We start from the raw sequence: 25,687 nt of genomic DNA, 5'->3' as shown, positions 1-25,687 counted from the left end.
GAACATATCACAGATTTCAGATCATTTCGATCGTTTCGAACATAGCTACTAATTCCGATATCTTGGATGTTTTCGAGTTTTTGACCTGGGTTATTTTGATGGAACTGTTTTCGAATTTCCCGCTAGCACAACTGTGTCCCATCCCCGCCATCTTGATGGCACCTTGCCATTCAAGATGATGATGGCATTGTCCCTGGCATGCAACCACTACACTCTACCACTTGCACTTTACTAGGTTGTTCAACTGCAGAGTTCACCAGAAGCAACGTTGATATATTATTGTAACTGTCAAAAGCTCGAGTTCTTATTCAGATCTGCCACAACAAGGAAGCCAATAATGTTTTACGCAAGGTTATCGTCGAAATAAACTTCGTTTTCAGACTGCAACTTATATCGCCAGATATTATTTCGAGCTCTGGAAATTTTAGCACCTGCGATAGAATCCTAAACGTCAACGCTTCTTGTCTCGTCTTTTAATGTGTCAACTACATGCACTGATAAAAGCCTACTTAATTACTACGAGTTATAAGAAGGGTAATATTTGTGACTTGTGGTATCATGTCTTGAAGAAACCTACCTTATGGGCGAATTCCATAGCTCGTATGACATTGATATCGGTGCGGAGCAGGTGTGCGATAGTCACGTTCTTCAAGTCAATGATGAGAACGTCTCCGAGCGAGTAGTCATCAAATAACATCATATCGAAGCATATGGAGGCGACTTTTGCGTAATCTATCCACAGGACCCACTGAGGGTCTGGGTCGATGTGTGAGTAGACGTGCACACGGTACAGCTCCTTGGTGAGGCGAGGCATCAACACCACCTTCCTGTCGGCACAGTACAGGGACAACAGAAAGTGTTTGTCCACAAAATCTCAGAATAATGCAGGTGTACTTAACTTAGAAACATAACTCAGAAAAACAACTTTGGTGTCTTTAGTCGTAGTTACACAGACACTTCACCTGAGTTCTCTGTGCGACCAACAGTCAACGACAGCTTCACAAATTTCTGAGGGACACTCTTGTTAAATGTCGTATAAAACTACTATAAAAATCACAGTCAGTCCCAAATATTAGTGTTTAATATTCAAAACATGTGACTGCGGCTGAAAGTTTACTAAATAGTCTTAATAGACACTAATTTACTCTGGAGACTCTTCTCATTGCAGATGCTAACTCCAGCAGGGCTACTTGCTGCTTCATTTTTGTCATCGCGTCGAGCTGCTTTTTCATATCTTGTACGTGATCACTGTGATATAGAGCTGCTTCAATCCATGTTCCCCATCTCATGAGGATTGGCTCTAGGTGGAAACGAGTATCTTGCATAATATCCGTAAATAATTTCGCTCTTGATGGCTCCTTTATATACATTTTTTTTCACAGACGAAATTGAGGCATTTACTTCTGCAAAATTCTGCCGAGTTTCTTCTTACAACTGGCGTGAAGTGCCTGGGATAAAATACCTACAAAGCTTTAGCAACGTTAATCATGTATGCTGCTTCCGCTGTAACTCTCACCAAGAGTTGTTCCTCATTTTCTTTAGCAGGCTACAAAACACGCCATGCATCACGAACAAGCATGGCAATGTGATGTTTAAAGCTTTCCCGGCGTACTGATTGTTCCATAAAAACACGGGAGAACTGCCGGATATCAGTAACGTCCTGCCACGATATTTCGGAGCAGAGTTTCTAGCCATCTTCAGGTGAGTGCCACTGTAGCAGTACTGGCGAGTACGCGCTGAGCTCCGCTATTTAAAGCTATACTGAGGTGACATTGCGCATCCGCTGCTTAGCCTGCGCGTTCATAACGGCTCCGTGCGCTGCGCCTCGCGCCCTCCACGGTGAAAGCTTGGCGTATCGATATCAGGTCGATTTTCCTCTTTATGCAGATAACTACTTCGACTACGAAGTTTCTCTATAACAGGATTCAAAGCAGAGTTTAGCTGATAACCGCTATCTCGATTGATGAGAGTCTCGTCATCAGACAATCTTATTTCTACAGATTCATTGATAATCGAGCTCCAAAACTTTGATGTACGGGCCAAAATTTTCGTGTCGTTGTAATTCATGGAATGGTCTGTGGAAATACAATGTTCGGCGATTGCGGACTTGGTGGGTTGGAGAAGGCGAGTATGCCGTTGGTGTTCCACAATGCGTTCCTGCACAATTGGTGTTGTTTGCCCTATATATGATTTGCCGCATTCACACGGAATTTTGTAAACACCTAATTTACTCCTTTCATCGTATTCAGTAAGTACAATCGTCCGACCACCAGAATAGATACCAACGAGTGTGTCTGTCGTGAAACGGCAAAGTGGTATATCGTTTCACGTAGATGAGCTAAGTAACACGCATTTCGCCGATGGCGCTCATCCTATCAATCTAAAAACGTCTCGTAGGATTAACCAGAAACGTTATCCGCATTGCAGGCTGCCTGACTTTTCAGTCAATTAACAGGCATATAGAAGGCACAGGATCTTTGCTGCATAATGAGCATGATACAAGCAGGAGACGAACTTTTCGAACAGTTACGTTTGACGAACTTAGTTTACACAGCATAGATCAAGAGCGAACGACGAGTACCAGACGAATCGCTCATAAGCTGGCGTGACAAACGTCACGACTGGAATGTCGTTTAAGAGATAGGTCTACATCATTTCCGGCGTCAAAAGATACAAGTTATCAGACCGGACGACTTCCCTAGGCGTCTGGAATTTACTGACTGGCTCCTGCAGCGAGTAGCATGACAGCCGCATTTTCCTGAACGTGCCTTGTGTACGGACAAGGCTTCCTTTAACGGTGGAGGCATTTTCATTGCACACAACAGCCACGTTTGCACACTACAAAATCCTCGTTCAAAGTACGCCCATGGTCACCAAGAGAGATTCGCTGTATACATGAGGGCGGGAATTGTGAATTACTCGCTCATTGGCCCCTTGCTGCTACCTCCAAGGCTGAGTGCTCATACGGACCTTGTGTTTTTGCAGTAAGCATTGCCTGCACTCCACGAGGATATGCTGCTAAGAGTAGGACAGAACGTTTGCTCCCAACTCGACATTTGGCACATGCTGTCACAGAGTGATGTACTTCGGGTAAGTGAGAGACTGTTTGTTTACTCTTAGGAAAGCGTATCTTTGACATGTTGTATTGCATGTTCTGTAACCATGAAATAAAGTGTTGTTAGAGTGCTAATCGATGCTCTATTGTGATTCACGACACGTGCTGTCCGAGATCACCAAGACAGGAAAGTTGCTGAGAGATGGACCTGATGCGGTGTACCAACGCGGTGGCCAGCACGTGCGCCAGACTTGACACCGCTGGATTGTTTTTCTTTAGAGTGCCATGAAGGACAGCGTGTGTGCAACACCAGGTTAGAATGAACAGGACTTGATGGCAGCAGTATGTAACTGTGACTCCTAGTCAAATACTCAGATTCCTTCGTCTAATACTGTCTTCTTGTCTACACGTTTGGTCGATTTGTTTTTCCGCGCCCACTAAAAGAGCGCATCTCCAAAACTTTGTTAAGAAATTGTTCTATGTTTCAACTGATAACAATATAGAAATAATTATAATAATAAAATGATAAAAGCGACAATATTGAGAGTAATAATTATTAAGTAATTGTAAAAACACAAATTATCTGAATTTTATAAGTGCAGGCGAACGGATGGAAGAAGCAAATACTCCTAATAAACATAGGTCTGGGAACGAATGGTATACTCGATACAACCTATGCACGGGTATAGTGGTACCAATATTACAATATTGTAAGACTGTGAATATTTCGATACGCAGCGAGTAGGTTTTTTTTTTTTTCTTTTCATCAGTCTACTGACTGGTTTGATGCGGCCCGCCACGAATTCCTTTCCTGTGCTAACCTCTTCATCTCAGAGTAGCACTCGCAACCTACGGCCTCAATTATTTGCTTGACGTATTCCAATCTCTGTCTTGCTCTACAGTTTTTGCCCTCTACAGCTCCCTCTAGTACCATGGAAGTCATTCCCTCATGTCTTAGCAAATGTCCTATCATCCTGTCCCTTCTCCTTATCAGTGTTTTCCACATATTCCTTTCCTCTCCGATTCTGCGTAGAACCTCCTCATTCCTTACCTTATCAGTCCACCTAATTTTCAACATTCGTCTATAGTACCACATCTCAAATGCTTCGATTCTGTTCTGTTCCGGTTTTCTCACAGTCCATATTTTTCTATCATACAATGCTGTGCTCCAGACGTACATCCTCAGAAATTTCTTCCTCAAATTAAGGCCGGTATTTGATATTAGTAGACTTCTCTTGGCCAGAAATGCCTTTTTTGCCATAGTGAGTCTGCTTTTGATGTCTTCCTTGCTCCGTCCGTTATTGGTTATTTTACTGCCTAGGTAGCAGAATTCCTTAACTTCATTGACTTCGTGACCATCAATCCTGATGTTAAGTTTCTCGCTGTTCTCATTTCTACTACTTCTTATTACCTTCGTCTTTCTCCGATTTACTCTCAAACCATACTGTGTACTCATTAGACTGTTCATTCCGTTCAGCAGATAATTTTAATTCTTCTTCACTTCCACTCAGAATAGCAATGTCATCAGCGAATCGTATCATTGATATCCTGTCACCTTGTATTTTAATTCCACCCCTGAACCTTTCTTTTATTTCCATCATTGCTTCCTCGATGTACAGATTGAAGAGTAGGGGCGAAAGGCTACAGCCTTATCTTACACCCTTCTTAACACGAGCACTTCGTTCTTGATCGTCCACTCTTACTATTCCCTCTTGGTTGTTGTACAAATTGTATATGACCCGTCTCTCCCTATAGCTTACCCCTACTTTTTCAGAATCTCGAACAGCTTGCACCATTTTATATTGTCGAACGCTTTTTCCAAGTCGACAAATCCTATGAACGTGTCTTGATTTTTCTTTAGCCTTGCTTCCATTATTAGCCGTAATGTCAGAATTGCCTCTCTCGTGCCTTTACTTTTCCTTAACCCAATCTAATCGTCACCTAGAGCATTCTCAATTTTCTTTTCCATTCTTCTGTATATTATTCTTATAAGCAGCTTCGATGCATGAGCTGTTAAGCTGATTGTGCGATAATTCTCGCACTTGTCAGCTCTTGCCGTCTTCGGAATTGTGTGGATGATGCTTTTCCGAAAGTCAGATGGTATGTCGCCAGACTCATATATTCTACACAGCAACGTGAATAGTCGTTTTGTTGCCACTTCCCCTAATGATTTTAGAAATTCTGATGGAATGTTATCTATCCCTTCTGCCTTATTTGACCGTATATCCTCCAAAGCTCTTTTAAATTCCGATTCTAATACAGGATCCCCTATCTCTTCTAAATCGACTCTTCTTCTATCACATCAGACAAATCTTCACCCTCATAGAGGCTTTCAATGTATTCTTTCCACCTATTTGCTCTCTCCCCTTGCATTTAACAGTGGAATTCCTGTTGCACTCTTAATGTTACCGCCGTTGCTTTTAATGTCACCAAAGGTTGTTTTGACTTTCCTGTATGCTGAGTCTGTCCTTCCGACAATCATATCTTTTTCGATGTCTTCACATTTTTCCTGCAGCCATTTCGTCTTAGCTTCCCTGCACTTCGTATTTATTTCATTTCTCAGCGACTTGTATTTCTGTATTCCAGATTTTTCCGGAATATGTTTGTACTTCCTCCTTTCATCAATCAACTGAAGTATTTTTTCTGTTACCCATGGTTTCTTCGCAGCTACCTTCTTTGTACCTATGTGTTCCTTCCCAACTTCTGTAATGGCCCTTTTTAGAGATGTCCATTCCTCTTCAACTGTACTACCTACTGCGCTATTCCTTATTGCTGTATCTATAGAGTTAGAGAACTTCAAACGTATCTCGTCATTCCTTAGAACTTCCGCATTCCACTTCTTTGCGTATTGATTCTTCCTGACTAATGTCTTGAACTTCAGCCTAATCTTCATCACTACTATATTGTGATCTGAGTCTATATCTGCTCATGGGTACGCCTTGATGTATTTCAACCCTCTTGATAGCTCCGACGCACTCTGGAAACGAATTGTAGATGGTTGTCATCGTATTTGGACCACCGCTTGGGATTTTTGAACGAGTACCGGCATAGAGGACGTAGCTTGTCGTCACTTGAACGGTGGCCCTATGGAACACTTGTTGCAAGGTGTTTGTCTGTTAGCAGGTTACGCTCGATTTAAACGTTACTGAAATCACCAGAAAGGAGACACGAATGATGACATATTACAACGTTGAGTATGTGACGGCTACAGAGAGTCCAGCCTTTAAAAATAGGGCAGAGAATTATAGGATGAATTTCGTCGGTTCTTACATGTGTTCCATGGTGCGCACCACATCTTGTCCCGTAGGGTCTCGGTTCATCATCTCTGGATACCTGGTCCTCAACGAGAAGTAGGCGTCGAGCCCTTTCTTAACCCTCTCTGTGCTGCACTTGCACTGAATGTACATCCTTTCGATTTGGGCATCGTCTGTAAGTAATGTCAAGGATGATTATTACACAGAGTTGTCCAGTCATTGAAGAAAATGAAATTTTATAGCTGCAACGTCAACGCAGATCTGTGTTTAAATGATTAGTCAATGTTTCACGGCATTTGTAATTTTCAGTCGTTTACAGACAATGTTTTACCTGTGTTCGTGTATATTTTGTTGCTATATTACTTTATTTCCGGGTTCGTACTCGATGTTGTAAGGCGACTTAATTATCCGTGTAGCGCCACCCTACACACCTTATTCATATTTTTATGCTCCAATGGTACTCGGCAGATCTATTAAAATGATGAATGAGTAACACATTTCTTTTTATAATTTTTATTAGTACTTGCAAAATACAAGTGTAATTCCACATGTTGCCTACAATCAAGCCAGGAATTGAATTAGCTATTCACTTAGGTGAGGTAGGTATTTTTCAGTTTAATCGACACAGCACTGTACAAGGTGGACAAGCGTAATAAACAACAAATTGATTTATTTCTTTAAATTTTCGTTCGTGGGTACCAGGTGTAGAAGTATGAAATTGTCTTCTTTCCAAAGCGATTTGGTCTTGCAGTGGATGCCGATGGTTTGCCTGGATTCACTCATGATTTACGACGCTTATGACTCTCAAAGTATGTACGTTTTTCATCTGTCACTATTCTATGGGTCAACTTCATTCTTTTGTATCTGCCGAGAGCTTTTCACAGATGGTCTCTCGATTTCTTTGCTGATCAAACTTCGAAATAAATGTTTTTAGTTAGTTAAACTGAAATAACTGAGACAGTGAAACTTCTATGTTTTTACTTAAATTTCTTAATGCAATTGAGCCTTCCATAACTGCAGAATGAAACTGCTTAATTCAACTGAACTGCCTAAAACTGCTGAGTGAAACTGTTGTCTCACTGCTTGTCTTTATTGTTTCATTTCTCATCTACAGAATTTGCCCTGAGAAACAGCTCAAACTTCTCCTATTCATTAATTACGCTCAATATTCAACGATAACGCGATCTGACTGATTTAAAATTAACTCAAAAGAATGGCCCTGAATGAGAAGAAATCGTAACAATAACCCATACATTTCATAAGTCACTTACACCATAGAAAATCTTCATTACACAGACTACAGCAATGCAGCAAGCACCAATACAGCCAGCTGAATAAAAAGATTCTAGCTACTGTAGGCTCTAAGTACTAACAGGCATGTGGCTAGCAAAGGAAAAATTTTGTTTCAGAGCAAACAATGTAATTAGCAGATTTTACCTTAATCATGTGACAACCAGTTGAAAAATTATATAATTCTCCGTGACATCCACTTTCAAAAATTACATAATCGTCAGCAAAATTAAATCTCCATGACGAATACGTCCAGGCCATCCGCTCAAGTTAACACTTCAGACCTCTAACCTCCATCACTGCTAACTGTTAACTTCCAACTTCCATCACTGCTGGCTATTCGCTCCTAAGTGCGAGTCTCACCAGCCACACAGACTCTCTTACAGAGGGCGTACAGCGCTGTCAGAGTTATTAATGCAGCCTATCGCGCTGCCAACATATAAACATATAAACACGCTACTTACACTGTCTTTCATTCAGATCATGCGGAACCTATTTTACCACTTTCTTCACCTTTCCCAAAGTTTTCAACCGAAGAGAAACGACTTTCTGCGTCACATTCATTTGTTCCTCGTGTTCCTGTTGAGTTTGAGTGTCATTTTCATCCTATTGTCTTCGAACATTTTCGGTGGTTTCCTCCGCCCGTTATTTCTCACGTCGAAATCATCTTTTGAATTTTTTGAACCACTCAAAACACTGTGTTTTCCCAAGTGCATGTTCACCGAAAGGATCGACAAGAATTCTTCGTGATTCTGGAGCAGTTTTCTTCAAATAACAGAAAATGGTGTCCCCAAATCGTAGTTCGTAGGCACAAAACTCAACATGCTTCCGGGTTTGAAACAGATACCTATCTATGGAACTTGGGTTACTGTGTGTTGACATCTACAGCTACATCTACATTTATAATCGGCAAGCCACCCAGCGGTGTGTGGCGGAGGGCACATTACCAGTCACGTATGGTTCGCGGGAATAACGACTGCCGGAAAGCCTCTGTGCGCGCTCGAATCTCTCTAATTTTACATTCGTGATCTCCTCTGGAGATATAAGTAGGGGGAAGCAATATATTCGATACCTCATCCAGAAACGCACCCTCTCGAAACCTGGACAGCAAGCTCCACCGCGATGCAGAGCGCCTTTCTTGCAGAGCCTGCCACTTGAGTTTGATAAACATATCTGTAACGCTATCACGGTTTCCTAAATAACCCTGTGACGATACGCGCCGCTCTTCCTTGGATCTTCTCTATCTCCTCCGTCAACCCGACCTGATACGGATTCCACACTGATGAGCGATAGCCAAGTATCGGTCGAACAAGTGTTTTGTAAGCCACCTCCTTTGTTGACGGACTACATTTTCTAAGGACTCTCCCAATGAATCTCAACCTGGTACCCGCCGTACCAACAATTAATTTTATGTTATCATTCGACTTCAAATCGTTCCGGACGCATACTCCCTGCTATTTTACAGAAGTAACGGCTACCAGTGTTTGTTCCGCTATCATATAATCATACAATAAAGGATCCTTCTTTCTATGTATTTGCAGTACATTACATTTGTCTATGTTAAGGGTCAGTTGCCAATCCCTGCACCAAGTGCCCATCCACTGCAGATCTTCTTGCATTTCGCTGCAATTTTCTAATGCTGCAACTTCTCTGTATACTACAGCATCATCCGCGAAAAGCCGCATGGAACTTCCGACACTATCTACTAGGTCATTAGTATATATTGTGAAAAGCAATGGTCCCGTAACACTCCCCTGTGGCACGCCAGAGGTTACTTTAACGCCTGTAGACGTCTCTCCATTGATAACAACATGCTGTGTTCTGTTTGCTAAAAACTCTTCAATCCAGCCACACAGCTCGTCTGATATTCCGTAGGCTCTTACTTTGTTTATCAGGCGACAGTGCGGAACTGTATCGCACGCCTTCCGGAAGTCAAGGAAAATAGCATCTACCTGGGAGCCTGTATCTAATATTTTCTGGGTCTCATGAACAAATAAAGCGAGTTGGGTCTCACACGATCGCTGTTTCCGGAATCCATGTCGATTCCTACAGAGTAGATTCTGGGTTTCCAAAAACGACATGATACGCGAGCAAGAAACATGTTCTTAAATTCTACAACAGATCGACGTCAGAGATATAGGTCTATAGTTTTTCGCATCAGCTCGACGACCCTTCTTGAAGACTGGGGCTGCCTTTGCTCCTTTCCAATCGTTTGGAACCTTCCATTCCTCTAGAGACTTGCGGTACACGGCTGTTAGAAGGGGGGCAAGCTCTTTCGCGTACTCTGTGTAGAATCGAATGGGTATCACGTCAGGTCCAGTGGACTTTCCTCTGTTGAGTGATTCCAGTTGCTTTTCTCTTCCTTGGACACTCATTTCGATGTCAGACATTTTTTCGTTTGTACGAGGATTTAGAGAAGGAACTGCAGTGCTGTCTTCCTCTGTGAAACAGCGGTTACAGGAAGCAGAAGGCGCTGCACACGTGATCTCACTGGCCCTACACTAACGGCTAGCACCATCTTTAAGGAAATTCTATGCTTGGTAGCTCTTGAAGTTTTCTTAATCTGCAGCTGGACTGGTTGACACCAGATATGAGCTGGGTGTCGGCCATTGCACTCTCTGTTTGCCTCGTGGAAGTGTGAACTTGAGTTGAAAATGTAACGCCATGACCGAGCGTTGCTGACACTGAGAGTCAATGAACCGTACCCGGTGAAGCCAATCATAGGCACAGAATCGGTCACGTGGGGCCCGCGGGCGAGCTGAAGAGCGCGCGCCTTCTCAGCCAGATCTCGGACTGTTCTAATCTGCCTTACGCTCCTCTCCAGCCATGAGGGCCCCACCTTGTACGAAAGATTTGAGACTTCATTTGTGTATCCATTAGCGATAGGCAATAAAACCTGCCATGTTTCAGTTTCAGTAGTAAACATTGACATTTCCAATTTCACACCCTGCAGCCATCTCCTAAACGCCGGATGCCCACTCGCTCTTTACGTTCATACTGCCGTTCATACCTTTACACAAACAGCCTAGCAGACAGAGATGGCAAAGAGTCGCAAGCATTCGACCTTCGACACAGCCATAAACGTGTAGTGTTAAGTGGTATTCACGGCCGAAGCAACCTCCGTTGTCGCACTTTCCCCCACTCGGGGCTGGCCATATTAACACGGAGGAAGATAACGCGCCGGGCGGCTAGAAAGCGTTCGTGCAAAGGAACGATACCTACGCGGATGAACGTCGCCTTTACTTAAAGAAATAGCGGTTGGATATTTTTCGTGGGAACAGCAAGACACAGCGTCTCAACAGCGGCTCTACAACTTGATTAGAAATCGGTTAGTTACTGCCCGCGTTCGCACCATCAAAATAAACAAGAAGTCTCACTACCCGTCGATATTTTGAAATTCCATTGAAGCGGTGGTGGAAATCTCGGGAAAACTTGGCTAGAGACTGGACGACGCTTGGAATCATTTCCGTATTCGGTGGAGGAATTGGAATTTTTTCAAAACTTTATAGAGAATGGCTATCGAGAAGAGAGACTGAGCATGTTAGTGAAAGTGTTTACGTGAATGGTGACAATTACAGTGCTGCACTGGCGGGGTATCACTAACGGAAAGGTCTGAGGAGAGCATCAAAGTCAGTAAATGGTTTTAATAAGGCGATAACGAAGTTCGAAAACGTGCGTGAGGTTGGTGTGGCACCTGGAAGAGGAATGCGTCCTATCCCAGTGGAAGTTATCGACGAGGTTGTTGTTTCTGTAACTGACCATGCGGCATGTGCCCTGGGTGGTGTTAGTGCTTATGCAAAGTCACGGGAATTGTCCGTCCCATAGTCAACAGCTCAGAAAGTTTTGTGGTCTGTTTTATACTGATACCCATACAGTATCCACAGGTGAAACGAAAGAAATCTCATGATAGGTTAGTTTTATGTTCATTCCATGGACCGTGTTGCAAATTAATTTGTACACACGGTTACATACTCAACATTTCTAAGCTTTTTTTTTTCTTTGCCAAGGAACAGGACAACATTCTCTGGAGTGATGAGCCACGGTTTACGCTGTATTGTACACAGAACTTCCGAATTTGTGCTACTTTCAAAACTCACAATAGTGCAATAAGAGCCGTTTCACTCGCCGAATGTGGCTGTGTGGTGGCGATCATAAACATCTTTGCTCTCCATTTGTCCTTTGAAGTGAATATATCCAGAGAGCCATGTTTTCCGTAACGTCTGTAAATTATCGAGACCTTCGTGTACAGCATATGAGTCCTACTTTGCAACAGCGCTACTGAGTGAAAAGCAAAGTTTTCATGCAAGATGGGCAACATGTGATGCCGCTCACCCAATGAAAGATCTGTCTAATGCAACCTTCCACAACGTGTTACATCAAGAGATTTTCCACATGCGTGGCATGTAACACATCTTTGGTACTTCCCAATCCATGACATATGGATACAGTTCTGTATGTCTTTCGTGCATTCACAGCACCGATTTGCAACTGATGGCCAAAATTGGACTATTTTTTTCCCGGGCAAATCAGTTCCACAGTAAGGCATTAGGACATCTACCACCCTTCGCTGGCCACAATGGAACTCTTTCAGTAACTGCACCTTAATTACAACCACCTGCTACACTGTGGTGTCCGCACTTTGACTCAGAGAAACTTTAGATTTTATTAGTTACATTATCTTGAGGTTATGGAGAACCCTTTGACATAGTGGATCGACACTGAAACTCATATAAGAAAGCAGTGCTAATGCTGGAAGCCATCGCGGAAATCAGCTGCCCTGTTTAGAAGATCTCAGCCTGCAGGTGGAGTGAATGAGCCTTTTGCAGACAGGTGACAGAACAAGAAGTTTGTGCATGCAATCACCGCCAGACACCACACTTGCTAGGTGGTAGCCTTTAAATCGGCCGCGGTCCGGTAGTATACGTCGGACCCGCGTGTCGCCACTATCAGTGATTACAGACCGAGCGCCGCCACATGGCAGGTCTAGTTTAGAGAGACTTCCTAGTGCTCGCCTCAGTTGTACAGCCGACTTTGCTAGCGATGGTTCACTGACTTCTACGCTCTCATTTGCCAAGACGATAGTTAGCATAGCCTTCAGCTACGTTATTTGCTACGACCTAGCAACGCGCCATTATCATTTACTATTGATATTGTGAATCATGTACTGTCAAGACCGACGTTCACCATTAATGGATTAAAGTTAAGTATTCCACCAGCTACGTCCGTTTTTCTAAATGCTAATTTCCTAGTCCTGTACCAGACCTCACGCCAGCCTGCATGACCTAAATCGCGTGCCTTTCGGCCTCCTCTAGTAACACGGTGTTGGCTCTCCTGCCAACCACAACTCACCCGTAATACATGACCGCGTCACAAGTACACTTCACGTGGTCAGAGATTGATCCATGTTACTGTGTACATAGATAAACAATTTTCGTTTGGGACATATTGTCTCAGAATTACTGAAAAATATTTCCATTTTCCTGTTCTGTCTAAGTTTTCGGAGAGGTTTTCTTTGGTTGTCTGGTACATCTACAGCTACATCCATACTCCGCAAGCCACCTGACGGTGTGTGGTGGAGGGTACCCTGAGTACCTCTATCGGTTCTCCCTTCTATTCCAGTCTCGTATTGTACGTGGCAAGAAGGATTGTCGGTATACTTCTGTGTGGGCTCTAATCTCTCTGATTTTATCCTCATGGTCTCTTCCTGAGATATACGTAGAAGGGAGCAATATACTGCTTGACTCTTCGGTGAAGGTATGTTCTTGAAACTTTAACAAAAGCCCTTACCGAGCTACTGAGCGTCTCTCCTGCAGAGTCTTCCACTGGAGTTTATCTATCATCTCCGTAACGATTTCGCGATTACTAAATGATCATGTAACGAAGCGCGCTGCTCTCCGTTGGATCTTCTCTATCTCTTCTACCAAACCTATCTGGTGCGGATCCCACACTGCTGAGCAGTATTCAAGCAGTGGGCGAACAAGCGTACTGTAACCTACTTCCTTTGTTGTCGGATTGCATTTCCTTAGGATTCTTCCAATGAATCTCAGTCTGGCATCTGCTTTACCGACGATCAACTTTATATGATCATTCCATTTTAAATCACTCCTAATGCGTACTCCCGGATAATTTATGGAATTAACTGCTTCCAGTTGCTGACCTGCTATTTTGTAGCTAAATGATAAGGGACCTATCTTTCTATGTATTCGCATCACATTACACTTCTCTACATTGAGATTCAATTGCCATTCCGTGCACCATGCGTCATTTCGCAACAGAAATCTCATCCAGAATTGGGACTGTCTCTGCTTCACTAGAAACTCGTCTGGTTCTCGGCTCAAAAACTCCTGACTCCACAGCTGGCTATTACTCTAACAGCCAGATCTAGTTATATAATGAAAATTACACTGAAGAGTCAAATAAACTGGTACACGTGCGTAATATCGTGTAGGGGCCCCACAAGTACGGAGAAGTGCTTCAACACGACGAGGCATGGACTCGACTATGGACATGATGCTTACGTACGTATCACCTGTCACAGGAGTATCTAGACGTATCAGGGATCTCATATCACTCCAGATTCACACGCCCCACACCATTACACAGCCTCTACCAGCTTTATCAGTCCCCTGCTGACAACCAGTGTCCATGGTATGAGGTTGTTCCATACCCCTACATGTGCATCCAATCGACTCAGTTTGAAACGAGATTCGTCCGACCAGGCAACATGTTTCCAATCATCAACAGACCAATGTCAGTGTTGACTGGCACAGGCGAGGCGTAAAGCTTTGTGTCGTGCAGTCATCAAGCGTACACGAGAGAACCTTCGGTTCCGAAAACCCATATCGATGATGTTTCGTTGAATGTTTGGAACGCTAACACTTGTTGATGTCCCAGCACTGAAATTTGCAGCAACTTGCGGAAGTGTTGCACTTCTGTCACGTTTTTCTTGAATAACGATTCAGTTGTCGTAGGTCTCGTCCTTTAAGGATCTTTTTCCGGCCGCAGCGATGTTGGAGATATCCGGATTCCTGATGTTCGCGGTACACTCGTGAAATAGTCGACGGAGATGCTATGTCACACCGCTTGTGCAAACTCACTTAAATTGTGATAACCTGCCATTGTGGCAGCAGTAAACGATATAGCAACCGCGCCAGAAACTTGTCTTATATACCCTGTCTACATATCTCTGTATTTCAATATGCATGCCTATATCAGGTCAGTGTACATAAAAAAGTGTACATTGTAGCCATCTTAAAGGACGCATACAGGGTGATTATTCTGTCCCTACCGATGTTTTATGTTACCTGCAATGTTTTATCTGGCCTTAAAACATCGCGCACGAAGTTTTCATGCACTTTCGCTCGGTACGCACTTGCTATTAGTTCTACAGAAGAAGTGAACTGGAGGGAATTAGACGTAGTAAAATTTTGTACTGGGATATGCTCTCGTTAGAGGTCGTAGTTTTCGAGTTATTAAAGAAGTGAGCTTCAGATATACCCCCACTCCTACATTCAGCTCCCACCGGTCAGTATTTCTAGTGTGTTGTTCACGACATTCCCTTCTACCACTGTACAAAAATATGCGATATCACCAGTATTTTCCCGACAATCGAGCATCTTTAGTCTCGACTGGCCTTATTACGCTAGAGGCTTAGTCAAACATTATAAAATTATAAACTTTACGTCTGTTTAAATTTTATCCAACACTTTTGAGACATTTAACGGCACAAAATAAGCAATTTCATCGTTGTATTTGTCATGCCCACTGACTACGAAACTATAGTGCTTGTAAAGTTTGGATCGAATTGCTAACGTAATTAGTTTTAGCGTAACGTTTACAAGCACGTTTAAGTGTTAACAAAATAGCTGACTATGCTGGTAGCTCAATCAATAGAGACAAAAAAAAGATCTAATGTCGGGAGTAGTTCGTGAATTCGCAAATTTTTGCACAGTGGTGCGAAGGAGTGTCATGAACAGCATTACAGAAATTCGGACTAGAGAGGGATGAGTGAGTGGGGGAAAGTGTGTTTGAAAGTCAAGTTTTTCTTGAATAACTTGAAAACCGTGGCCTCCAGCGAAAACGTGTCTCAATACGAAACTTAACTACATTAAATTTCCTACAGAAGGACTGTGATCGTTTTTTCATGTAGGGCTAATAACTTGCATGTAGCGAGTGAGAGAATACGATAATCTCGCGCGGGATTTTTGATGGCCAGATACAGAATTGCGGGTTGCATAAAACAGCATCGGTAGGGGCAGCTGCGTCATCCTGTATAAGCAGATTCGCCGCACCAAGACTGGATTGATTACTTCACTACTGTAACACCATTATTTGGAAACAATATATTAGAAATTGAAGAACGCAGTAGTAGTCTGAGGAATCAACTCTAAATTCGAAATTAGTGTTGGTGAATTAGGAAGTGTAAAGTAGAATAGTCAGAAATCTGATTGACCTATCTCCTCGGGCAGATGCGGTTGCGTCTTGAGCCAGGCTCTCAGAGACGCGATGGTCCTCTTGATGTCTTCTTCGTCTGTCCCCAGTTGCTGTCTGATGATTTCCATCTGCTCATGCGTCGGAGAGACGAAGCTGTAGCTGTCACTCATTGCCGGTATTCTGTAAGCAGAAACAAGAGCACCCTGCCAGAATGTGAGCACTCCAAAGGGTTCTCAGAGTTCTCGCAGTCTACACAGCATTTTACGGCTTGTGAGAAATACATTTGCCGCTCAGAAACATGTAACGCGCCAAAATTTGCGTTGTGCGTGTCACGAGAAAAGATTTCACTCAAACGTATTTAGCAATGAACTGTATGTGGATAAGGATACATACAGCGTGATTCCGTGATGTTGTTACAAACTTTTAGCGATGATGGAGAAGGGTTAAATGAATCAATTTCATATAAGGGGCCCTGATGCGGAAATACCGAGTCGAAAATTATAAGCAAAAATCGTTGTGACACCTCTATAGTGGAATACATGCACCGGTACTTATGTTCCGAAGACTGATGTGTAGGTAACTTTCAGGCGTGGTAGTATGGACCAAAACAAGAAAGAAATATCTAGTAAACTAGAGCTCTAGAATGCCTACCTTAGGAGCTATGAAGACCTGTCCATTACGGTCACTGTCAAACATGTCTTCTACTGAACACGTCCCCATAGCTCTTAAGCTATGCATTTTAGAGCCAATGTTTATTGGACATTTTGGTTTGTTTAGTCCTTCTTACCGCCTGTGAAGGTTGCCGACACTACTGTCTTAGCAACAACGGTACCGGTACATGTAATCCACTGTGAGGGATATAAGAACTATTACCCGTTATAAATTTCGACGCAGTCGCTTCTCGACGAGTATTTCTTACTTCAGATTCACGCACCTACCCTTCCCCATCATTCCTAAAACTCTGTAGCATCAAGGAATTACTCTGTATGTGAATTAAGTATCTAGAGTGGGGGGGGGGGGGGCAAATAAAAGTGGCTCAGACATTTTGAAACAATTTGTGGTAGCATTAAAGGAGGAGGAAAAGACCGACTCAACAGACTGGAGCAACTGCCTATAGAGCTGACTGTACGTTGGAGCACATTTACACCATCCTCACGGCTGATGGAATCAATCTGGTAGAGGCACTTCCTGGCCATCAAGGTCACCTGATCTGGCAATGTGCGATTACTTTGTGTGGGAAGCCCTCAAGTCTAAGGTATATAGCAACAACTCTCACAATCTTCAAGAACTGCAGCAGAACATTTCCGATGAGATGGCAGCAATTCCAGTAGTCCAGCTTCGATCCGTCTTCATCAACTTGTTGAGGTGGTCACTTTCAGCATCTGCTACTGTCAGGTTAGTAAATTTCTTTGTACCCTGAAACTGTTCTTCGGACCACTTTTATTTGATGCCCTTCTGAACATGGTTTTATTTTGATTTCTTGATGTAAAAGTTGGTGCAAAATATGATGTAGATGAAAGGAAAGGAGAAGATGTCGCAAGCTGTTGGTGCCGAGGGTGGGCAGCTGAGCAGAATTACCGTGGTGGCAAGGAGGATACCACACTCATGTGCAAAACACAAGGACGAATGTGAGTCTCATCTGAGGTGCTGCTGCCACGTAACACAGCTCGATGAAACTTAACAGTACATAGAAATAACTGCTACAGTGCAGCGCAGAAGAGAAAGTAACTGCAATAAATACCCAATGAGACGAACAGAAACGACACCTTTATTCATAGACAGTAATTACACTGAATTCACCGCGATTTACTCCATTGGTCAACCTGCGTGGTTGACAACTGCCGGATGGTGTCCCCCCCCCCCTCCCCCAAAACGCATCACACTCACGCTCGGAGGAATTTAAGTAGAGGGAATTGCCAGGTCGGCCCATAAGACGAATATCATCTCCTTCCAAAAGCTCCTACTCTCGCTCACTTCGATGGTGCCGCGGATTGACATCCACAAAAAGGAATTCAGGGTGGAATGCGCGCCTGGAAAGGGGAGATGGGGACGGAGTACAGAGTCACAGTAACGTTGAACAGTAATGTACCGGATTATAAGACTTGGTGGTCGGTACGCCCATGCGACTTAAAGTTTCATTTCTGTTCATCTCATTGCGTATTTCTTTCAGTTACACGAGCTACGTTATTTGGCAGTGACAGATCATTGAAAGCCACTTTCATCCGTAAGTTTAGCACACGAGTGTACTAGCTCAGAGCCGGCAGCTGGACACTTCCACGGTGGTTATCTAATACAGTTACGTAAGTGCTTAAAAGTACTAGTAACACTGCCCGTCTGCCGAATTTTAATGGTTCCTGGGCTTTCGAATGGACTGAATGGCGTCACATGATGGAGGCGGCATCAGGCAGCTGCATGGTGGTAGTTACATTAATGAAATTTCGTGTACATATTGGTCCAGGTAATGTGATTAACAATGGAAAATCGCAGGTGTGTGAGATAAGCTATTGCAGATGTGAAATGTTGGTACGTTAATAAACTGTCAGAATGTTTAATCAAAGCATGCAGACGGGCATGCACTGTTTTGTACAGGTGCCAGATGCCTAAACGACTGGAGCTGTCGTCCTACGATGCCCCATATGTACTCGCCCGAGGGAGGTCAAGGCCTCATATCGACACTCTGTACAGAAGGTTTGGTTACAACAGTGGTATGTGGGCGTCTGTTATCCTGTTGGAAATCACCCCCTGGAATGCTGTTTATGAATGGCGGGTGGCAAGACTGCAGATCGAATCACCAGACTGACGTACAGATTTGCGGTCCCAGTGCGTGGGATAACCATGAGAGTGGGCCTGCTGTCACTCGAATCGCAGCCCTGACCATAAGTCCAGACGTAGGTCCAGTGTCTCTAGTGCGTGGGTAGGTTGGCTGCAGGTCCTCAACTGGCCTCCTTCTAACCAATACTGACCTGGAGGCAAAACCAGCCTGCTTCAGGAAACACAACAGACGTCCACGCTGCCCTCCAATGAGTTCTCGCTTGACATTACTGAGGTCGCAAATGGCGGTGGTTTGCGCTCCATGAAATGTATATTCAAGACAACTGGCTTAGAACTGTCCTTGAAGTAACCGATTTGTAACAGTTCGTTGCGTCACTGCTGCAGGTGCAGTACGATGTGACAGAGCCATACGCCAGTCACGATGGTCTTTCCTCTCTGTATCGTCACGTGTCCGTCCAGAGCCCGGTCTCTATGCGACTGTACATTCCCGTGATCATCGCTGCCAGCAGTCATGTACAGTTTGTACATTCCTAAAAATTCCTTCTGCAACATCGCAAAAGGAACAGCCAGCTTCTCGTAGCCCTATTACACGACTTCGTTCAAACTTCGTGAGTTGTTGAAAATGGCGTGTTTCTTGCCCTAAAGGCGCTGCTTACTAACATAAACTCTCAGACGTAGCTCACACTCAGGCCGTCACAGCGTGTGTTTAAAGCAAACTTGATTTGCATCCTTATAGTGGAACTACTAGCGCCCCTCTAGCGCGACTGACGCGAAATTGGTAGAGACAAAACTTTCGGCTTCAGAAACACGCCCGCCAACTTTCTTTTCTTGGTGTTGCGATTTTTTTTCCTTCAGTATACAGGGTGAGTCACTATCTATTGCCACCGTGAATAACTCCGAAAGTATGAATGGAACAGTAGAGATGGTGGGAGAAACGTTGCATGAGACAGTGGGGGCCACAATATGACTTTTGTTTCTTTTTTACTAGGTGGGGTCGCTTCAGATATATGCAGGTCAACATCGTTTTTCAAAATGGGGTGGAATAGTTTGGTGCATATTTTCTGATAGCGCCCATCGAGACGAATCCAACGGCGTGTAACAGTAACGTCTTTGAAGGTCAACTAATGTCAAAAAGATGGCATCACGTCCATTTACAGAAGGTGTTCGAAGTGATGAATATTGATATCAGTGCAGTGTTGCTAACTTCTTATCACTGAATGAGCGGTTTTCCTTATCACACCGGCACTTATCAAAGAACATGCTCTGACAATTTTGTCTCGCGTATCCTCAGGTGTAGTTGGAACGTCTTTATAAACAACGTCTTATAGGAATTCCCACAAGAAAACACCACAGGTTTCAAGTCTCGCGATCGAGCCGCCCACGACACATCTCCTCCGCGTCCAATCCAACGATTTGGCAAATGTCGCTGCAACTCATTTCTAGCAATCAGCGAAAAATGTGCCTGACACTCATAGTGTTGATACCACATTCTGTTCCTTGTTCCTAAAGGTATTTCTTCCAATAACTGACCTCATGTTTCTTGCAAGAATGTGGTCTACTTCCTAACATTAAGATTTCCTTCGATGAAATAGGGGCCTATAATTCTGTCGTCCACAATCCCACACCATACATTCACCGACCAAGGTTTTTGGTATGCAACTTGCCGCAGCCAACATGGATTTTCAGTTGCCCAATAACGCATGTTATGCAAATTAACATTTACATGGTTCGTGAATGCACCCTCTTCAGTAAATAAAATCAAATTACTAAGTTTGTCATCCCTATGAATCTGAAGTTGAGCCCATTGGCAGAATTAAATGCGACGCATACAATCTGTACCAGTTAATTCTTGGTAGAGACTAATATGGTAAGGATGATATTTATGGCGGTGCAGAACACGAACAACATTACTCTCGCTTATGCCAGATTCCCTTGCGCTTTGACGCAAGGATGTCGAACCACAGTGGCAAGAGCACCAATCTCCGTTTCCTCGTTAGTAACTTTCCTTTGCCGGATATGTTTCCGATGCGTTAAAGATCCAGTTGGTCTCAATTTATCACACATATATTTAAGTGTACGATATGTAGGGTGAGTGCGTTGATTATATCTTTCAGCCTATAAGTCTCTAGTTCTCACTGAATTTTGTTGGCATTCTCCGTAAATGAGAAACATATCGACTTGTTCTTCGAAGGAATTCACATTCGCTGGATTCGACAATACTAGGCTTACCGTTCCTATTAGCGTTGTATTGCGAAACTGTCGAATGGTGTTTACATGCCAATGGCACGTTAGATGGGTACGCCGTATTCGGCGAATATTTACTATTTGCACGATGTACAATACAGAATTGTCAGAGCATGTGCTTCGATAAGTGCCGAAGCGGTAAGGAATACCATTCAATTCATGATAGAAGATTGCAGCGCTGCATTGATACCAATGGTCATCACTCTGAACACATTCTGTAAATGGTCGTTCATTCCACCTTTGTGACCTTCGTTGACCCTCAAAGACCTTACTGTTACACGCCATAACTACTGACAGCCTTGAGAGAGCCAGTCTTGACAAAACTCTACCATCTGGTGAGCAAGATGTATGAGACAGGCGAAATTCCCTCAGACTTCAAGAAGAATATAATAATTCCACTCCCAAAAAAGCAGGTGTTGACAGATGTAAAAATTACCGAACTATCACTGTAATAAGTCACAGGTGCAAAATACTAACGGGAATTCTTTACAGAGGAATTGGAAAACTGGTAGAAGCCGACCTCGGGGAAGATCAGCTTGGATTCCGTAAAAATGTTGGAACACGTGAAGCAATACTGACCCTAACCTATATTTATAGCTTTTGTAGACTTAGAGAAAGCTTTTCACAATGTTGACTGGAATACTCTCTTTCAAATTCTGAAGGCGGCGGGGGTAAAATACAGGCAGCGAAAGGATATTTACAATTTGTACAGAAATCAGATGGATGTTATAAGAGTCGAGGAACATGAAAGGGAAGCAGCGGTTGGGAAGGCAGTGAGACAGCGTTGTAGCCTCTCCCCAATTCTACTCAATCTGTGTATTGAGCAAGCAGTAAAGGAAACAAAAGAAAAGTTCGGAGTAGGTATTAAAACCCATGGAGAAGAAATAAAAACTTTGAGCTTCGCCGATGACATTGTAATTCAGCAAAGGACTTGGAAAAGCAGTTGAACGGAATGGACAGTGTCTTGTAAGTAGGGTATAAGATGAACATCAATAAAAGCAAAACGAGGATAATTGTGTGTAGTCGATTTATGTCGGGTGATGCTGAGGGAATTAGAATAGGAAATGAGACAAAGTAGTAAAAGAGTTTTGCTATTTGGGGAGCAAAATAACTGATGATGGTCGAAGTAGAGAGGATATAAAATGTAGACTGGCAATGACAAGGAAAGCGTTTCTGAAGAAGAAAAATTTGTTAACATCGAGTATTGATTTAAGTGTGAGGGAGTCGTTTATGAAAGTATTTGTATGGAGTAGCCATGTGTGGAAGTGAAACATTGACGGTAAATTGTTTCGACAAGAAGAGAACAGAAGCTTTCGAAATGTGGTGCTACAGAAGAATGCTGAAGATTAGATGTGTTGATCACATAACTAATGATGAGGTTTTTAATAGAATTGGGGAGAAGAAGAGTTTGTGGCACAACTTGACTAGAAGAAGGGATCGGTTGGTAGGATATGTTCTGCGGCATCAAGGGATCACCAATTTAGTACTGGAGGGCAGCGTGGAGGGTAAAAATCGTAGAGGGAGACCAAGAGATGAATACACTAAGCAGATTCAGAAGGATGTAGGCTGCAGTAGGTACTGGGAGATGAAGAAGCTTGTACAGGATAGAGTGGCATAGAGAGCTGCATCAAGCCAGTCTCAGGACTGAAGACCACAACAACAACAACAGCCGCTATCAGAAAATAAGTAACAAACTATAGCATCCCATTTTAAAAACAAACTTGACCATCATGTCTCTGACGCATCTCCACCTAGCAACTAAAAACCAACGTCTTATTATGACCCCCATTGTCCCATGAAACACTTGTCCCACAAACTTTACAGCTTCTATCATAGTTTGGGAGTTATTCTAGGTGGTAATCGTTAGACTCACCCTGTGTATGCGCATGTAACACAATGTGTTAGTGATACAAGTAAAGAAAGTTTACCTGACAGTGTTCCTCGTATGAGCGTCGTTGCGTTCTGATTGCTGTCAGAAGGCGGTATGAGCGTCGAGGAGTGGTCGTGGACTCACACTAAACACTGTGTAAACTACGGGAGAAAGGACAAGGTCCCGCTACAATATTTGCACAGCTGCGTGTTGCTGGACAGGTTTCGTTCATCAGTTTTTGTTTTCTGTTCTTCCCGCAGCGCTGTAAGCGACTTTGTCATAAAATTCGTCATTCTCAGATGAGCCGTAGCTGAGGGCGATACGAGGAATGTACAGTTAAGTTCTATTTGAATCTGTTTGTTCTTACACCCATCTCAAAAAGACTGTGGTAATACTCTACACCCCCAATAAAGTAATTAACGTCAAAGTAATCATTACTACGAGAGACATTGCGAAAGCTATGCCAGGCAGCAGTAGCCGACTGAGACAGACGCAGCAACTGGGAACTAACCGCTTTTGTGACTTTTACGAGTTCCTAATCAGGAGCGAATTTTATTATATTATCTGCGTGTTTTAATAGTTTAGTTTGTTGACTTTCTGCGTGTAGATTTAACATCTAATAGCCACAGTTCTCGCGTTTCCGTTTGCGTCGGAAAGTAAACCGATTTTGTGACATATTACAAGTTCCTTATCAGGGGATAATTATTTAGTTTCACCTGATTGTTTCGGTAGTTCGGTTCTGGAATATCTGCGTATTATTAGACACAGCTCCTGCGTTTTTGTCAGAGTCTACAGTAGAGTTTCGCAGCGCGTGCCGATAATCCGTTTATCTGCATAGTTTAGATTTTCACGGTCTTTTGTATGGACAGGGACTGCGATTGTTGTGTGCGGATGCGAGAGGAGTTGGTGTCACTTCGCTCTCAGCTACAGGCTGTGATGACTTCGGTTACACAGCTTGAGGCTGCAGTGGATGGGCACCACTGTTGTGGGCCAACCGTGGGGATCCAACGGACGTCCAGCACGTCAGAGTCCTCCGATCGCTCCTCAGCGGTGCCCAACCCAGTTACTGCTCGCACTGAGGTCGACCCCTCACCTGTGGTCGAGTGGGAGGTCGCCCCGGGACGAAGCAGGTGGAGAAAGACTTCTCAGGCGGCCGCACGTAAGGCCTGCGCAGTTCGTCTGACAAACAGATTCCAGGTGCTGTGTGTGGCTGACACTGTCGCTGATCCAGATGACGTCGCCTTTCCTATTTCAGAGGAAACCACTCAGCCTGAAAGATCGGGCAATCACAGAGGGTGGGATAGTTGGTAGTTGGGAACTCCAACGTTAGGCGCGTTATGGGGCCCCTTAGGGACATGGCTGCCAAGAAGGGAAAGAAAACCAGTGTCCACTCCACATGCATACCGTTTGGAGTCATTCGAGATGTGGAAAGGGTCCTCCCATGAAGAAGACAGGTTGCAGCCAACTGCAGGTGGTTGCTCACGTCGGACCAATGATGTGTGTAACTTTGAATCAGAAGAGATTCTCTCTTATTTCGAGGGGCTAACAGAAGTGGTAAAGGCTGCCAGTCTTTCTTGCAAGATGAAAGCAGAGCTGACCATTTGCAGCACATTTATTTGATACATTGTTAAAAAAACACACTAAGATAAAAATACTCATAACGAATAAATTCTCCGAATGGGGCGGAAATAGGTAGATGTAATGTATATGTACAGACAAACAAATGATTACAATTTCAGGAAAATTAGACCATATTCAAGAGAAAGAGATTCACAAACTCAGCTAGTCAACAACTCATTGGTCCACCTTTGCCCTTTATACAAAAAGTTGTAAGGTTTCTTCCTGAGGTATATTGTGCCAAGTTCTGTCAACTGGAGCGTTAGGTTGTCAAAATTCCGAGCTGGTTGGAGGGGCCTAACCATAATGCTTCCAAATGTTCTGAGTTCTGCACAGATCTGTAGACATTGCTGGTCAAGGTAGAAGGATGGCTTGCCGTGAAGGGCAACAAAATAGAGCATAGGATAATTCGGCGCATCACAGTGCTGTAAGGATGGCACGGATGAGAAGCCAAGGGGTCTAGCTATGAAATGAAGTGGCGTCGAAGACCATCACTCTCAGTCGTTAAGGCTGTGTGGTGGGCAACAGTCAGGTTGGTGTCCCACCGCTGTCCAGCGCGCCTCCAGACACATCTTCTGTGGTCGTCGGTGCTCAGTTCGAAGCAGAACTTGTCTATGAAGATAACTCTAATGCATTCAATGAGATTCTACGAACGCACCTGTCATCATTGCAAATGGTCTTGTTGGTGTAGTGAGGCCACTGGAAATCGGCGCAAGGGGAGCCGTGGGTTCAGCCTGCTCTCTATGAGCCGCCTATGGTCCTCATGGTCAATGAAACACCTGTTGCTGTGGTGTGACCGCCAGACGCCACACTTGCTAGGTGGTAGCCTTTAAATCGGCCGCCGTCCGGTAGTATACGTCGGACCCGCGTGTCGCCAATATCAGTGATTGCAGACCGAGCGCCGACACACGGCAGGTCTAGAGAGACTCCCTAGCAGTCGCCCCAGTGGTACAGCCGACTTTGCCAGCGATGGTTCACTGCCTACTTACGTTGTCATTTGCCGAGACGATAGTTTATCATAGCCTTCAGCTACGTCATTTGCTACGACCTAGCAACGCGCCATTATCAGTTACTATTGATATTGTGAATCATGTACTGTCAAGACCGACGTTCATCATTAAAGGATTAAAGTTAAGTATTCCACCAGCTACG

At 43.7% G+C, this 25,687-nt stretch overlaps 1 protein-coding gene across 2 annotated transcripts in view; it reads right to left on the bottom strand.

Annotated features, from left to right (window-relative positions):
* Positions 1–25,687, bottom strand: part of LOC126273006 (uncharacterized) — a 100,000-nt gene that overhangs the window by 68,179 nt on the left and 6,134 nt on the right. Inside the window, exons 1-4 of one of the 2 annotated variants that reach the window (XM_049976370.1) lie at positions 22,977–23,063; positions 16,052–16,212; positions 6,326–6,482; positions 578–827 (exon numbers count right to left, since the gene is read on the bottom strand). In XM_049976370.1, the coding sequence (XP_049832327.1) occupies positions 578–827; positions 6,326–6,482; positions 16,052–16,202 (558 nt within the window). In that variant the 5' untranslated portion in view covers positions 16,203–16,212; positions 22,977–23,063. Of the gene's footprint in view, positions 1–577; positions 828–6,325; positions 6,483–16,051; positions 16,213–22,976; positions 23,064–25,687 lie in introns of those variants that run through there. The other variant, XM_049976371.1, reaches the window with a different exon arrangement.

The sequence above is a fragment of the Schistocerca gregaria genome, chromosome 5, assembly GCF_023897955.1.
Source record: "Schistocerca gregaria isolate iqSchGreg1 chromosome 5, iqSchGreg1.2, whole genome shotgun sequence".
Classification (NCBI taxonomy): Eukaryota; Metazoa; Arthropoda; class Insecta; order Orthoptera; family Acrididae; genus Schistocerca; species Schistocerca gregaria.
Note: the sequence above shows the minus strand (reverse complement) of the source record. Positions and strands in the feature narration are given on the sequence as shown.